Consider the following 17281-nt stretch of genomic DNA (forward strand, 5'->3'; position numbering starts at 1 on the left):
ATCACTGAAAGCAAATCTTTTATTTGGGAGTTCAGGTGTGGAAAATATTTTGTTTTGTAATTTTTAAGGTAATAGGATTTTGGGGATTTGTTAAATTTGACAGTTTTTCTGCACTTTAGCTTCAGCTACAATTTAGATTAGCAATGATATTTCACTTGTGTATGCTTGAGCTGGTGTCAACAGTTAAGGAAAGCCTACCTTTCCAAGGTTTTCTTTTAAATGAGCTACTTTTCATTCAACCACAGACTTATTAGAAATGTAATTGCACAAAATGAATGTTGAATCCCAATATTAAACTGTTTTCTAATATAAGTCCTATAGTTTTATTAAACTTATACACTGACCACATGAAGGCAGCTATGTATACCATTCTCAAGGTTGGAGAGTGAAATAGAAACAGATTATTTCATAGATATAACTCAAAGAAAATACAGTAGAACTTGTGCAGTGTCAGTTCATATGCTCTCTGTATGACTTAAATAACTTTCAATATTTGTGGATGTGTTTCTGAGGAATCTGTTAGTAAAAAGACAAAACAATCTCAAAGTACTGTCAGTTTATTTTCATAGTAAAGGATTCACATTATGAAGTATTTAAAGGTTGAAGTATAGACCAAAGAGAAATTTAAGAACTAAATGGAATTAGAAATGCATTGAAAATAAAAACCAATCACTGACATCCAATAGTTAATTTAACAAAGAATGTGATGCAGTGATTTCCAGTCACCTATTTACTCTAAACTTGTGTCTTTTTCGGGTAAATGAAAGGTTTCTGTGTGATGTAGTGGAGGATAAAATAGGGTATATGTCGAAGCATGCTAATAGGACTTTTAATTTGTCAGTAACTTGGGTTAAATGTTTCCGGTTAATTGAATGCCAGCATTTTTTACCCCACTATATTCAATGTAGCTTCTGCACTAGTCTGCCGATTCTGACAGTCGTGTGAGCAAATTTATTATTATTTTTTTTTACGCTTGAGCAACTAAAATCGGGTGTCCAAACTCAGTCCTGGAGGGCCGATGTCTTAAATATCTAATTTCCAACCCCAATTAAACGCATCTGAATTGGCTTATCAAGCTCTTTCTAGGTATACTAGAAATTTCCAGGCAGGGGTGTTGGAGCTAAACTATGCAGGGCATCGGACCTCCAGGACTGAGTTTGGACATCTCTGAACTAAATGAATGCCAAAGTCTGTTTAACTTAATGTATTCGAGTAACATTACAACATTGATGCTGTAAAAGGAACTGTATGAAATGGAAAACTCCCAATAACAGGTCACTGGAAGTTTATCAGTATGGGAAACACACTAGCTTGGCATATACCCCATGAGGAGGAAAAGTATACACCAAAATACACAAAGTGTGAGGGTGATTTCTTTTGTGTCGGGAAGTTTAAAGTGTTAGGGAGTGTCTTTACACATTCACTGTTCATCGCCAGTTAAAAATCGCTTGGGTATGAACAAGGGGTGTACAATACTGGGAAAATATGTGTCATGTTGAGTATTGCTATAACATTTCTTAGCGTATTAATTTCCCTAGACAAATGCTATTTTCATGTATTTAATCTTATTTATTTAATGATATTAAAATAAACAATATTTTTTTCTAACATTCTAATTCAGACAAAAAAAAAAAACTGTGTGGTGTTAGTCTTTAAAAACACTATGATTGAGTGATCATAGCAGATATTTGAATTTAATTGTCTTTTGTCATTTTACGTCTTTCCTCTCGACTCTGCCCATTAATTTTTATTTCAGGTTGGGTCACTTTAGCCAATAGCAGAAAAGCAACTGTTGTGGAGGTGGGGCTAAAGATAGGAAGCCATCATCTGATTAGTCAAATTTAGATAACCAATGCCTAATTTTATTTATCACAGATGTCTGCAATACATGTATTGTATATACTATTATAGTGATAATAATCATTTTGAGATGTATTGTGTAGCCCGGGTGTGAATGCTGAAAAGCATCTCCAAAAAAATGTGAAGTTTAAGCATTATGCACGAGCATTAAGAATTGTTTGCATTCCGATTTTGACATTAAAGGCACAATAAATGGGAAAGGTAATAAAGTCTTTCTATGAGACGATCTGCCAACATCTATCAGAACTAGATGTCTTTGCTGCAGTCTGTAGCATGTTGACACTGGATCAGGTCCAATATGTAGTGGACACTGTAATGTCCATGTTACTGTGACTGTTGGGATAGATGGTTGTGTTTAGGATTGGGGAAGGCGTAGACATTAATAACTGAGGTTTGGGGTAGGTGTAGACGTTAATAACTGTGAGATTGGGTTTGGGGTAGGTCTAGATGTTAATAACTGAGGGTAGGGTTGGAGTGGATGGATTTAGACATTAATAACTGTGTGGTTGGGTTTAGGGTTGGGGTAGTTGTAGACCAGGGGTGACCAAACTTGTACCTGCATGGCTGGTGTTCTGGAGAGTTTAGCTCCAACCCTAATCAAACACACCCGAACCAGCTAATCAAGCTCTTACTAGATATACTGGAAATATCCTGACAGGTGTGTTGAAGCAAGTTGGAGCTATTTTAATCAGGACATCTGCCCAACAGCACCGAGTTTGGACACGCCTGGTGTAGACATTAATAACTGTGAGGGTTGGGTTTAGGGTTGAAGTGGGAGTAGATGTTAATAACTGTGTGGTTGGGTTCAGAGTTAGGGTAGGTGTAGATGTTAATAATTGTGAGGTTGGGTTTAAGATTGAGGTGTAGACCTGTAGACCTCAATAACTGTGAGGTTGGGGTAGGTGTATATGGTAATGACGTTGAGGTTGGGGTAGGTGTAGGCGCTAATGACTGTGTGGTTGGGTTTAAGGTTGAGGTAGGTGAGACGTTGATAACTGTGGTTGGGTTTAGGGTTGGGTAGGTTTAGATGTTAATAACTGAGGTTGATTTTTAGGGTAGGGGTAGGTTAGTTCAGGGATCACCATTCTTGTTCCTGGACGTCCGTTGCCCTGCAGGGTTTAGCTCCAACTTGCCTCAACACGCCTGCCTGGGTGTTTCAAGTATACCTAGTAAAGCTGCGCTCACACTTGACTTTTCTCCCTATAGACGTTGGGGAATGTGTCAGACCAGTAACGCAGGGTCATGCGTCAAGTTTGGCAGGTTGCTGCGGTGCAAAGTTCAAGCTTGGTGAATTCTGACTTGCGAAATCGCATCACTTGACTGTGAGACCAATCAAGGATCAAAACATGACCTCTCTGAACAGAAATTTAAAACATGGAGCAATCGCTTGCATTTTTTAATATCTAATCATCTTGTTTAATCCCGCCCCTCTTCGCAGCGCCGTACGACAGAATTTTGCACACAAACTCAAGTGTGTCACAGCTTAAGACCTTGATTAGCTTGTTCAGGTGTGTTTGGGTTGGAGCTAAAATCTGCAGGACAATGGACTTCGAGGAACAAGTTTATTGATCCTTGGTGTAGATGTTCATAACTGTGAGGTGAAATTTAGAGTTGTAGTCGGTGTAGACATCATAAACTGTGAGGTTGGGGTAGGTGTAGATGTTAATAACTGAGGGTTGGGGTTGGTGTAGTCCTTTAAAACTGTGAGGTTTAGAGTTGGAGTAGGTTTAAGCATTAATAACTGATGGGTAGGTTTAGGGATGGGGTAGGTGTACATGTTAATATTCGTGGGCTTGGGTTTAGGATTGTGTAGATGTTAATAACTGAGGGTTGGGGATGGTGTAGTCCTTAATAACTGTGCAGTTGGTTTTAGATTTGAGTTTGGTGTAGACGTTAATAACTTTTATGTTGTGCTTAGGGTTGGTATAGATGTTAATAACTGTGAGGTTGGGTTTAGGGTTGTGGTAGGTGTAAATATAAGTAACACACATTGTAATGAGTAATTTAAATTGAATACAATTTGGTTCTTATTTCTAGCAACAACCACTAGCGCGGGCATGTCCACTACAAATTTGACATGATCCAGTACTTCATTGAGCACCAGACTGTGAGGATACACATTTTGTACTTATTGTTATGCTAGAGCGTATTGGTTGGTTGTTTCTGTGCCGCTGTGTGTGTCTCTCTTTTTCTCTCTCTCTTTCTGTCCCGCTCCTGTTTCCAGGTCGCTCTGCCTTAATTGGACGTGTTGCGTCTCTTTTGAAAAGGAGACTGATGGAGTCAGATCGCAGGAGGAGAGACGGAGAGCTTTCAAAGAATGTGCCGTTCTTGTTTAAAGCCTGTTGTAGTGCTTTTCTTCTTGATCTTAAATTGTGAACTTTAAGGGGCTCTCCACCTTTTTCCTTTCCCCTCCTTGTTGTGACTGTCACACACGTATACATTGTATAAAAAAGTCTGAAAGCTGAACCATTTACTGTGAACTGACCTTTTCTCCTGTTTTTGGTTTAGTTAAGGAGTAAGGGTATTTGTAATTCATTTTCTGCATTTCTGTTGGTTCAGTGGGTGAGTTATCTTCGGGTTGGAGTTAGCTGATGTATTGTTTATTATTTTGGCCTTGCTCAGTCCTGAAGCTATTTTTGTTACGCCCCATTCACACGGGGTTTCAGCGTCAACGCTTGACTGAAGGCGTGTCTGAAGTTGGGGCTGAAGCGATCATCATAGAAGCGTCAGCCAATGAAATTCAGTCAGCAATAGGCCACTGTCAGAGCTGGTGTATTTGATACAGCGATCTGATTGGCTGACGCTTCTGTCAGCGCTTGAAAAATTGAGCTAGTTCCAACTTCTGCAGCGAGCAATGCCTCTGAAGCGGTGCCAACGGATCTGCAATGCAGTTAGACAACGCCTGACGTCACCCATTTAAAGTGAATGGGAAGCGTTGACACTGACGCCCCATGTGAATGGGGTGTTAGTGCTCATTCTTTGTTTTCTTGTAAATAAAAACTTTTTTTTCGCCTTCTCACAATAAAATAACCTTTATTTATTTATTTATAATGATTAAACAGGAAAAGATTAAAAGATAATCGAGTCTGACCCCGTATGAATGCTGTTTTTCAGCAGGTTCCTGCTCCAATAGTATCTGGATGCAGCCTTTATGATGCAAGCTGAGATTGCATCACTCAGCGATGCAATGTCAGACACAATGCACTCAAATGGAGTGAGTGATGTCACTGTGATGGTTAGGGGTGGGGTTAGGTGAGCTCATAAAAAGGATTGGATGCAGCTCAGATTGCACTGCACCAGGTCTGCATTCAGACCCTTCTCTCCTGCTCTTCAGAAAATAAAATGACAGACATCTCATCCATCAACACAGTACAAACAATCACCAATCATATAAAATAGAGAAAAGCAGGCTACTATCTCAGTGGCTACAGCGATAGTTGACCATCAGAAGACGAGCATGGCATTTTTTTAAACAGTCTCAGTGTTGGTATTGTTTTGAGATGATGTGGGATCTCATTCCAGACTTTTGTGAAAACAGAAAGATCTCTGTCCATAACAATGTTTAAAAGCCGGTACTGGCAAACATCCATTTGTTACAGATCTGGTGGAACGATCAGTCCTTGTGTTGAGTTTTGGTACCAAAGCACAAAGGGCTGCTGAGGTAGCGCTATTTTAAATTTGATAGTACAGTTTAATACCCGTGTTCATAATGTAGTTTTGAAATGTTAAAGCTTTAGAAAGTGATGGAGCAAAACAGTGATGTGTCCATCCAGAAAGTCTGTTGTGGATCTTATAGGCCCTATTGTACAGTCTAGCTATTGGCTCCAAGATATCGTTTGTTGTGAGAGACCAAACAGGCAAACCGTAAGACAAGGTAGACAAGATTATGGCATGCAGATAAGTTTCTGAAACAGAAGAAGACAAATTTGTCCTAATTTTGCCATAAACAAATAACTTTTGTTTCAGCTTTTTATAAACATTTTGCACATGGTTACAATAAGAGAGTTGAGAGTCTAGACTGATTCCTGAATATTGATATGTGGGTACAATGGAAAGTGAGGAGAGGCGACGCAGTGGGTAGCACGTTCGCCTCACGGCAAGAAGGTCGCTGATTCGAGCCTCGGCTCAGTTGGCGTTTCTGTGTGGAGTTTGCATGTTCTCCCTGCAGTTGCGTGGGTTTCCTCCAGTTGCTCCGGTTTCCCCCACAGTCCAAAGACGTGGTACAGGTGAATTGGGTAGGCTAAATTGTCCATGGTGTATGAGTGTGTGTGTGAATGAGTGTATGTGAATGTTTCCCAGAGATGGGTTGTGGCTGGAGGGGCATCCGCTGCGTAAAAACTTGCTGGATAAGTTGGCGGTTCATTGCACTGTGGCGACCCCAGATTATTAAAGGGACTAAGCCGACAAGAAAATAAAATAAAAGATAATTTTCTCCTAGGTGAATAAAAGTACACACACTCTGTTTTCTTAACATTAATAGTCAAATGATTGTCTTGCAGCCACTCATGTAAATGCTGAAGATCTCTTTAAGGTCATTTAAATCATAAACCTGTTAACTGTTTATTTATTTATTTTCTTTAACTTTTATGTTCAACCTCAGCCCTAGACATTTGTGGTCGTAACACTATTGTTATGGCAGTGATTCTTGGTTTAACTCTCATACCTTTTGGTTCTTTGCTGATTTTACAGCACTTTGGATAGGTTGTGTGAAAATGCTCTATAAATAAAGGGAAAGAAAGAAAAGAAAGAAAGGCACAAAAATGTCCTCTCCTACACCAATCATTTCACTTATTTCCCTCTTGTTATTACCATTGTTTTTCTGTGCGCACAGATGCAGTTTCTATAACTCAACTTGTTGAACTACTGAACTACTTCTTTTGATAGGATACTTGATTTAATTTCGCATGGACAAATGGAGAAACCATGTAGAAAAAAAGTGCCGTTTTGAAAATACCCGTGTTTGTGAACAGGGCCTTAAAGTGGAGAGAAACCGTGTGTGTGTGTGTGTGTGTGTGTGTGTACTAGAGTCGCTCCTGCTCCAGCCACACCACCGCCCTCTGCTGGCTGAGGATGGTGCTGCGTATGACAGCCAGCAGCTCGTCTGTGCTGTTCCATGTATTGGGCTCCACCGCACTGAACATCAGAGGAAGAGTCTCCAGCTGCAGCTCCTCCATCTGACTGGCCTCCATCAGGTCCTCCTCTCTGTGGCCTGACAACAGCTTCCTGAAACAAACACACACACATACAGGGGAAATTAAGACACACCAGCACTGGGATGCCTCTGAAGATTTTAAAATCTGCTGTTCATTATAGCTTAGTTTTAGTTTAGTTTACACATTTCTATTTAGTTTTTTTATATTTAAAGGGACCTATAATTTTGAGCTATTCTTAGACATCTTTTAGATATTTCACGGACAGCCCAATCCTTGTTTTAGCCAATACGTTTGTGCTTAGATGTCTAATAGACATTATTAAACATAAAAAAGTGCTTGCTGGGGTGTTTTTCTGCTTCATTCAAATATCATTACACCCCTAAAAAATAATAACATTAATAACTGCACACCTGAACTTGCGTCCCTTCTTGTCTTTGGGTTTGATGTGGATTATTATGGGATAGATGCTCTGCTTCAGGAGATTCTCCACATGATTCAAGCCCAGCTGAAGCAGGCAGTGTTTGTCCTGAAAACACACATGGTTTAAGCATAGATATGACTCTGTGTGTATATATGTGTGTGTGTCTGTGTGTTATATACCTGCTTAATAACCTCTTGAATACTCTGTATTTTGATTCCCAGTGGCTGATCAGTGGAGTCCAAGAGGAACACACTTTTATCCTGGCGCACGGCATTCTCCAGTTGCTCTGTACAACAACAACGATTCATAAAACGTGAATAATTCCTGACATCATGAAGAGGTAAGAGCATCCAGACTTTTAGAAAAAAAAACATATCAGTCAGAGAGTTATTAAATTATCAATATTATATCAATAATAACTGGCATTATCAAATATAAAGAGTGTAAGGTGTCTATTGTTCCAATCGATCAGCAGAAAACAGAATGAGTTTTTCCTCTCTTAATTAAACAGTACAATTTTTACGAATTCCTGCATCAAAAAACAGTATTTAGGACAGAAACTACAATAGGAATTAAAGTAAATATAACAAACTAAACTGTAGCAGAAACCCAAATAGTAGTAATGAGATAAATAAGATAACATTGTTTAGAAAAGTAGCACATATTGGGCTGTAACAGTATAAAATAAATATATGAGGGAAGTACAGCAGTAGCAAATAAAACTGTCATGACAGCCAGAGATCCATGTTGGGAAAGATCGCACATGAACCACAGACCTTTAACGAACTACGACTTCCTAAATTACGCTTTGCACACAGCGGACTCCATTTCCATCAGAGGTGTAAAGAGTACCTGAAAACCATACTTGAGTAAAAGTACAGATACCTTGCTGTATATGCCGTCATATTGGGGAAATAAACACACCCAGTCCTTTTTCAATTTATTAACATAAAAACGGTGGACCAATTGGATCAGTTTTCAGACCAACCGCAATTTACGTAGGAGTTAAACAAATAACTCACAGCACTGTCATGTCTGTATGTGTCCACCAGAGGTTCGAGATGAGTTCGAGATGAACTCAGAGGGTGAAATACAGCTGCCAAGAACTACAAGTCCATCCATTCCTTCGAGCACACACCCGGTCTTCCATCTATACTGATTTGCAATACACAGCTGTCTCCGTTTTCCTGTTGATTTCTTGGACTACATATACAGCTATTTCTCCATTGTTTGTTAGTTCGTCGTGTTTGGTATGTTGTTCTGAGAAGTTTCTTGTATCCTGCCATAGTCCTTGAGTCTTGTTTGTAGTTATCTGTCATAGTTCCTTGTTTTGTTTATTTCTTGTTATTTTGTCACTTTGATTTTTGGATTTCTTGATCTTTCTGTCACCGCACATTACCATCATCAAACTGCATTTGGATCTACACCTTGGGTCCGTTCTTCGTACCTCGCTTAAATGATCTAAGATGATTTGGCAGATCCTGGATATTTTAATCTTGATAACTGATCTCTCGCTAATTTGGTTCTTCAAACAAGTTCGCGAATCAGATTAGAATATCTGGATGAACTGATCTGAGATCGCTGCGTTTGTTGTGAAGGACAGATCTATCGATCCTCGAAATCATGATCAGCAATGCAACGATTGGCTGACGGCACAGCAGCGTAATGACATCATCTGATTAATATTCAATTATCCATGTGAGCAAATTTACATAAAATTAGCAGTAAACGGCTTGTTAAATATGACACGCAGTAACTTCACATTTGTTGTGAGCTGCAGGCTTTACACTTTCATTTGTCAAGACAAGAGTATTCATCATGTATTTCAATGCAAATCAATGTATTTAGTTCTTCATTTAGAAAAGATTTTCTTTATTATAGTAACCGTTTTTTAATCGGTGTAAAGAATAACTGGTTGTTTCCAAAAGCATTTTGATATTGTTAAAGGCGTCTGCAACTTTTGTGAAGCATCAAATCACTGGCATATTAACTGCCAAAACATGTTTATGACTGCATAAATGTATTATTGCTTTTAAAAAAAAGTCACATATTGTGCAATTCTATTGTACACAATTTGTACTAAAGCGATCTAAAAAGTTCATATCAATAAGTTTTCTCTTTGCAACACCAGGTGGCAGTCTTTGTACTTTCATTTCGAGGGTGCAGATTGCATAAGTTTTATTAATATGTATAACTTTATTTATTTTATTAATAACTATAACTTTTATATATATAGTTAAAAAATATTTACTATTTTCCCAAGTGTATATAACTTTTACTGTAAGAAAATATCAGAACTCGGTACATACTTTCTGTATTATCTTTGCTTGAACTGAGCCAATCTAATCCTGTTTATATGAATTGAGCCTGCTCCCGATCAGGTTTGACCTAGCAGATCTGTTGCCATGACAACAACTCTCGGATCAGCTTTGAAGAACGAAACGATCCTGGATCGTGTCAAATCGTCAACATCCAAATCCAGCTAACTGAGTAATCCACGTACGAAGAACGGACCCCTTGTTGTCTCCGTCCTTGTCAACAAACCGTGACAGTGTAACGGAGGCCAGCTAGTGTGTGCTGTGCAGGTAAACCTCACTCCTCTGACCTCTAAAGGTGCTCTGGCGACAAATGCTAGAGGTCATGGTCTTTAGCCTCCTTGGTAGAGCACCCGACTCCTATGCGGAAGGTCGCTGGTTTGATACCAGCTCGGAGCGGGTTGGGTAGCGTAGGACCGGCAGGGTTACAACAGCACGACTACAATTACAAAAAAATTTGCTCTGTTAAATTCACTAACCTTTTAATGCCTTTTGGTGCGATTATAACCCACTATTAAAAACAACAACAACAACAATGACTGAATGTTTTGAATGGGAAGCTGGAATGTAGCCGTGGCGGGATGCATTTTGGTGTGGCGCCCCGCCATGGAAGAATGAATGTAACCATGGGACGTTTTGTTGTATTGATGTTCCAAAGCCCAAGTCTTGTATGAGTTTCTCTTGTTTATTTGATACCTTGTAAGACTTCACGAAGACTATATAATTAAAATTGCACTTGAATCCTACCTTTTGTCCTCGTCTCATCACCGCATCGTGACAAAAACACAAATAAACATCCATATTTTCCAACTAAGCCAGAAATGAGGAAAATAGGTCAGAAATAGACAGCTTTTTCATCTAGAACCATTTTTTTGTTAAATACGACAGTGCGTTGCCAAATAGTGTAAAATTGTTCAGTATTACCGCAAACTGTATAGCTATTATTATCTGTTTGAAAAAGCAAAGATTTTAGAAGCCGATAGTACAAATTCCATCTGAAAATGTAGAGATATTTTAGCATTATTCAATACTTCATGACTATTTTATTTAAATTTAATTATTTAGCAGATGCTTGAATCTAAAAAGAGAGGGATACCACAAGCGATTCATCATCAAGAGGCCAAGATACAGTAAATATACTACATTCACAACAGTCAATTTGGTTCATCCAATTCACCTATAGCGCATGTGTTTGGACCCGAAGGAAACCCACGCCAACACGGGGAGAACATGCAAACCCATTCATTCATTTTCTTTTCGGCTTAGTCTCTTTATTAATCAGGGGTCGTCACAGTGGAATGAAAGAGCAACTTATCCAGCATATGTCTTACACAGCGGATGCCCTTCCAGCTGCAACCCATCACTGGGAAACATCCATACACTCTCATTCACACACATGAACTACGGACAATTTAGCCTACCCAATTTACCTAAAGCACATGCCTTTGGAGTTGTGGGGGAAACCGGAGTACCCAGAGGAAACCCGCGGCAACACGGGGAGAACATGCAAACTCCACACAGAAATGCCAACTGACCCAGATGAGGCTTGAAAAAGTGACCTTCTTGCTTTAAAGCAATAGTGCTACTCACTGCGCCACCGTGACGCCAACATGCAAACTCCGCACAAAAAAGCCAACAGACCCAGCCGAGACTCGAACCAGTGACCTTCTTGCTGTGAGGCCACAGTGCTACCCACTGAGCCACCGTGCTACTCTATGCCCTTTTCAAACCTTGAAAACCCTCGATTAAAATTCAAGTGTTGTCAAGGATTTCCAGCAGCTGTATGAGTTTTGCTGTCCTATATTAGCGGAGCTGTACCTGGATGGCAGATGTCGAAGTCCTGGCCGGATTCGGCAGGCTGCATTAGCCGCTCGATGATCCCGCAAGACAGCAGAGACGGAGAAAACACCACCGGACGCTTGCTGGAGACCTCAACCATCTGAACCAGACTGAATGGGATCAGCTGCTCCTCATGACCTGCACACAAAGCCTCGTTTTTGTGAATTATGAGGACATTACATAGTTTTAATACTGTACAAACTGTATTTTCAATGGCCCTCCCCCCAACCATATCTCTAATCCCATCCCTCAAAGTAAATAGCAGTTTTACTTTCTGTAGGATGATTCTTGATCAGTAATTTCCTCATAATCCAATACCTTCCTCTAATACCTGTGTCATACCCCTATCATTATACACATTTGTGTCCTGATAAGTCACAAAAACAGGTATACACAGACACACACAGGATATTCTCTCTGATTGGATGAATGCATAAGTGGGCGGGGCTTACGGTTGCTGAGTGTGTAGAGCACTGGATTGGATGAGCCAATGGAGCGATAGTCTGACGCGACGGCTTTAATGAGCCGAACACGCTCTGGGTTTTTCCTGCTGAACTACAGACACAAAACAACAACGTGTGAGAGAGAGACAGACAAATATTAACAAATGAATGTGTATCTACAGGCAAAATGACAAACAGACGAGGTATCCAGACAGACAGAAAGCACACAACTCAGTATCTGTGAGACATACAGACATCTCTCTGCAGCCAGAGACTGTCAGAGGGTTATCACAGACAAACACAAATAAATGGGTACCTACAGACAGATCCAGAGACACATAACAACAGACAGACAGACGGGTATATCAGACAGGTAAAGACAGACAGGTATGTGAGCAGAAATGTGTATTGACAGAGAAGCAAACAGACAAATAATAATTACACACAGATTGATAACAGACAGACAGTAATTACAGGCTAGAAAGAAAGACAAACAAAAAGAAAAACAGAGAGAAAGAGACGGAAAAACAGACAGAAAGATTGACAGAGATAGACAGGCATACAGACAGACAAGAGACAGAAACACAGACAAACAGAAAGACTGACAACCAGAAAAACAGACAGAGGCAGACAGACAGAACAACAGACAGAAACACAGACAGACAGACAAACAGGAAAAACAACACACAGATATTCAGACAGACAAACAAGAAAGAGTGACAGATCGTCAGACAGACATAAAAACAAACAGACACAAAGACAGATGGACAGACAGACAGACAGAAACACAGACAGAGAGACAGACAGAAAAAAAACAATCAGACAGAAACATGGACAGACAGAAAGAACAACAGACAGGCAGGCAGACAGACAGAAAGACAACAGGCAGAAGAACAGACAGACAGAAAAAACAAAAGACAGACAGACAGAACAACAGACAGACAGACAGAAGGAACAACATACAGACAGGCAGAAAGACAGAACAACAGACAGAACAACAGACAGACAGACAGAAAGACAACAGGCAGAAGAACAGACAGACAGACAGAAAAAACAAAAGACAGACAGACAGAACAACAGACAGACAGACAGACAGACAGACAGACAGACAGACAGAAGGAACAACAGACAGACAGACAAAGACAGACAAAACAACAGACAGACAGAACAATAGACAGACAGAAAGAACAACTGACAGAAAGGCAGATAGACACACAGACAGTCACACAGAAGGAACAACAGACAGACAAAAAGACATACAGACAGAAAGAACAACAGACAAACAGAGATACAGACAGACAGACAGACAGAAATAACAACAGACAAACAGAGATACAGACAGACAGACAGACAGAAATAACAACAGACAAACAGAGATACAGACAGACAGACAGACAGAAATAACAACAGACAACAAGAGATACAGACAGACAGACAGACAGAAATAACAACAGACAACAAGAGATACAGACAGACAGACAGAAATAACAACAGACAAACAGAGATACAGACAGACAGACAGACAGACAGAAATAACAACAGACAACAAGAGATACAGACAGACAGACAGACAGAAAAAACAACAGAGACAGACAGAAAAAACAACAGACAGACAGACAGAGAGAAAGAGCTACAGATAGACAGAACAACAAACAGTTAGACAGACAGACAGAAAGAACAACAGACAGACAGACAGAGAGAAAGAGCTACAGATAGACAGAACAACAAACAGTTAGACAGACAGACAGAAAGAACGACAGAACAATAGACAAACACAGACAGAACGAACAACAGACAGACGGAACAACAGACAGACAGACAGACAGACAGATCGAACAACAGACAGACAGACAGACAGAAACAGAAACACAGACAGACAAGAAGAACAACAGACAGACAAAAAAAACAGAGACAGACAGAGAGGAAGAACAACAGACAGACACAGACAGACAAACAGATAGAAAATAGATAGATACACAGAGACATAAAGACTGACAGACAGACAGACAAACAGAAAGACAGACAGCTATCAACAGTCACCTTCATCCTGTACTGATTCTGTTCAATGGCCATTGTGCGCAGCCTCACCAACAGCAGCTGCTGAGCCCTGAACCAGAAGAACACCTTTAACATTGTCAAGTGTTTCAATTGTGTGTGTTTGTGTGTGATGTGCCTGTTGAAGTCTATGTGTGCGTGCGTGCGTGCGTGTGTGTGTGTGTGTGTGTGTGTGTGTGCGTGTGTGTGTGTGTGTGCGTGTGTGGTATGTGTGTGATGCACCTGTTATAGTTCGGCACAGCTCCAGTCTGCAGTGGCGCCCCCGTGTGTTTGTCCACGCGAGCGCAGCGCCACTGGTATTTCCCGTTGTATCGCGTGTCGGTGACGTGCAGCACATCATCACACTGGACACAGAGACACGGCGGATCCCCATGGGAACTGAGGTCAAGGTTCACACGCACATAGAAGGAGTCGGCGCCGACGAAAGATGGAGACGAGAGTTCAGCCATTAAACGAGAATAACCTGAAGAAAGGAGAGGAGAGATACTGAAACACATGCTAATCAATCATCAACATCAGAATTCATTCATTCATTCATTTCAGCTTAGTCCCTTTATTAATCAGGGGTCACCACAGCAGAATGAACCTCCAACTTAACCAGCATATGTTTTACACAGCGGATGCCCTTCCAGCCGCAACCCAACATAAACTCTTGCATTTGCACACAAACACTACGGCCAATTTAGCCTACCCATTTCACCTGTAGTGCATGTGTTTGGACTGTATGGGAAACCAGAGCACCTGGAGGAAACCCACGCCAACACGAGGAGAACAATGCCAACTGACCCAGTTGGAACTCAAACCAGTGACCTTCTTGCTATGAGGCAATCTTGCAAACCAGGCTCATTCTGAAAACGTAGTCCGGTGAACGTTTTTGGAGACTGCGAATTATGTAGTCGGAGGTACGTATGGCTGCATTTCATTATTTAAGCGATTGCTATGGAGCCGTGTGACGGCGCTCCTTTTGGCACTTTGGCTGACCGCTTACCTCCGTGTGGAGGGCTTTCCTGCCGCAAGCAGTTTGTCCAGTTAGCTCGACGTGTATGCAGAGAGGAGCTGACCATGACGACGACGACCGGGTTCGAGTCCGGGAAAGAGCGGTTCCAGAAATCAGGTAAGACAAAAACAGAATCCAAAAAATAAAGCGAACGACTGAACAACCGGGTGAGAATTTAGTAAAATCCAAAAACGTGGTCAAATCAGACCAGGGTTTTTCTTTTTCTGGACGGCTTTTGTTAATAGTCAGTTGGGTTTAGGGAAGTAAGTGGGTGGGCGGGTCAATCGGTAAAATAGGTTGGGTTTAGGGAAGGAGGAGGGTGGGTCAGTCGATTGGCCAGTCGCCCAGTCAATCATTCAGTCAGTCAGTCAGACAGACGGTCATTCGACAGCGACCTCTTGTGGGTTTACACGAGAACAGCGCGGACGCGAACGGCACTCGCAAGAGACATTTGAGAAGCGAAAAAGCGCACACAGCGGCCTCTCGCGGAAACAAAATCTGCAAAAAAATACGTACCTCCAGGGAACGTCCGTGGGACTACGTTTTTTAGAATGAGCCTGGGTTGCAATCGTGCTACCGTGACACCAAAGTTCATTTATTATTTATACAATTAAGTAAAGCAACACATAATTGCTTATAACTAGGGCCAGACGGAATCTGCGGATATTTTTTGCTATTTCTGTGCAGAATTTGGTAGAAATCTGAGGATTTAAGCTGATTTATTTTGGGAGAATTATATCTAAAACCTTAATAATATATGAAATAAAACCCTTTATAACTTAAAAAATAACCCTTTTTAACTTGTATTTAATGTTTACAATGCAAATTAAATTAGATCTACTATATTTGGTAAACAAAGCAAGTCTCATATAATATCTCTACTAAAAGACAGAAAATATTACTATACAAACTGTATTGTAAATAAAACATATTCGCAATAATAATATTGATTAATTTAAAAACTGAATAAATATGAATTTACACACAAGTAGATAAACAGAATCAATGATGGGCTAAAAGTCAGCAGAATTCTGCGCTTGCAGATTCTGTGTGGACCTACTCATAACAAATATAGCTTAAGGGGCTAATAATGTTGACCTTAAATAGTTTTTTAATGAAAAACTGCTTTTATTCTAGCTGAAAGAAAACAAACAAGAGTTTCTCCAGAAGAAAAAATATTAGAGGAAATACTGCGAACAATTCCTGAATCTGTTCAACATCATTTGGGAAACATTTGAACAACAACAAAAATCATTCGTGAATGAATTCTGACCTAAGCTGTATATGTAAGCTGTGATATTTTTTTGTAATGAAGTGAGCAGACAGAGTTGATGTTGGTGTGTGTGTGTGTGTGTGTGTGTGTGTGTGTGTGTGTGTGTGTGTGTGTGTGTGTGTGTGTGTGTGTGCTCACTCACCGTCTGGATTGTGTGTGTGTTTGAGTGAGTTTGGTTCAGTCCACCACTGCAGAGAGAAATGAGCCACTTCCGCCGTACACTGATTGAGACACACACGACCGTCACCGAACAACACCTGATCCAGCTGACACACACACACACACACACACAAAAAAAGCCAGAGAAACATCATTAATCATTACACACACACACACACACACACACAAGTGTCCTAGAAATACATCATCTCTAGATGGAAGATTTTGATCTTTATGAGCGCTTCACTGTGAACTCTACTGAATGCATATTCAATTCATTTTACTAAATGTTATCTTATCTTATTAACTAGGCAGGTTAGAGTAATTAGGCAAGTTATTGTTTAATGCTGGTTTCTTCGGTAGACTATTGAAAAAAGTAGCTTAAAGGGGCTAATAATATTGACCTTAAAATGTTAAAAAATAAATAAATAAAACTGCTTTTATTCTAGCCGAATAAAACAAATAAGACTTTCTCCAGAAGAAAAAATATTATCAGACATACTGTGAACATTTCCTGAATCTGTTCAACATCATTTGAGAAATATTTAAACAAGAAAATAAAATTTCAAAGGGGGGCGAATAATTCTGACTTCGTATATATACAGTCAAAAGCAGAATTATTAGCCCCCCTGAATTATTAGACTGCTTGTTTATTTTTTCATCAATTTCTGTTTAACGGAGAGAAGATGTTTTCAACACATTTCTAAACATAATAGTTTTAATAACTCATCTCTAATAACTGATTTATTTTCTCTTTGACATGATG

The 17281-nt window shown here is 40.1% G+C and overlaps 1 protein-coding gene across 3 annotated transcripts in view; it reads right to left on the reverse strand.

Annotated features, from left to right (window-relative positions):
* Positions 1 to 541: 541 nt before the first annotated feature.
* The window catches only part of zmp:0000000896, a 58924-nt gene continuing 42184 nt past the window's right edge, over positions 542 to 17281 (reverse strand). For all 3 annotated transcript variants that reach the window (XM_073943834.1, XM_073943835.1, XM_073943833.1), the window contains exons 17-24: positions 16499 to 16622; positions 14309 to 14549; positions 14072 to 14138; positions 12041 to 12143; positions 11568 to 11726; positions 7614 to 7720; positions 7424 to 7539; positions 542 to 7083 (exon numbers count right to left, since the gene is read on the reverse strand). In XM_073943834.1, the coding sequence (XP_073799935.1) occupies positions 6882 to 7083; positions 7424 to 7539; positions 7614 to 7720; positions 11568 to 11726; positions 12041 to 12143; positions 14072 to 14138; positions 14309 to 14549; positions 16499 to 16622 (1119 nt within the window). In that variant the 3' untranslated portion in view covers positions 542 to 6881. The remainder of the gene's footprint in view (positions 7084 to 7423; positions 7540 to 7613; positions 7721 to 11567; positions 11727 to 12040; positions 12144 to 14071; positions 14139 to 14308; positions 14550 to 16498; positions 16623 to 17281) is intronic.

This window comes from Danio rerio, chromosome 3 (genome assembly GCF_049306965.1).
Source record: "Danio rerio strain Tuebingen ecotype United States chromosome 3, GRCz12tu, whole genome shotgun sequence".
Lineage (NCBI taxonomy): Eukaryota > Metazoa > Chordata > Actinopteri > Cypriniformes > Danionidae > Danio > Danio rerio.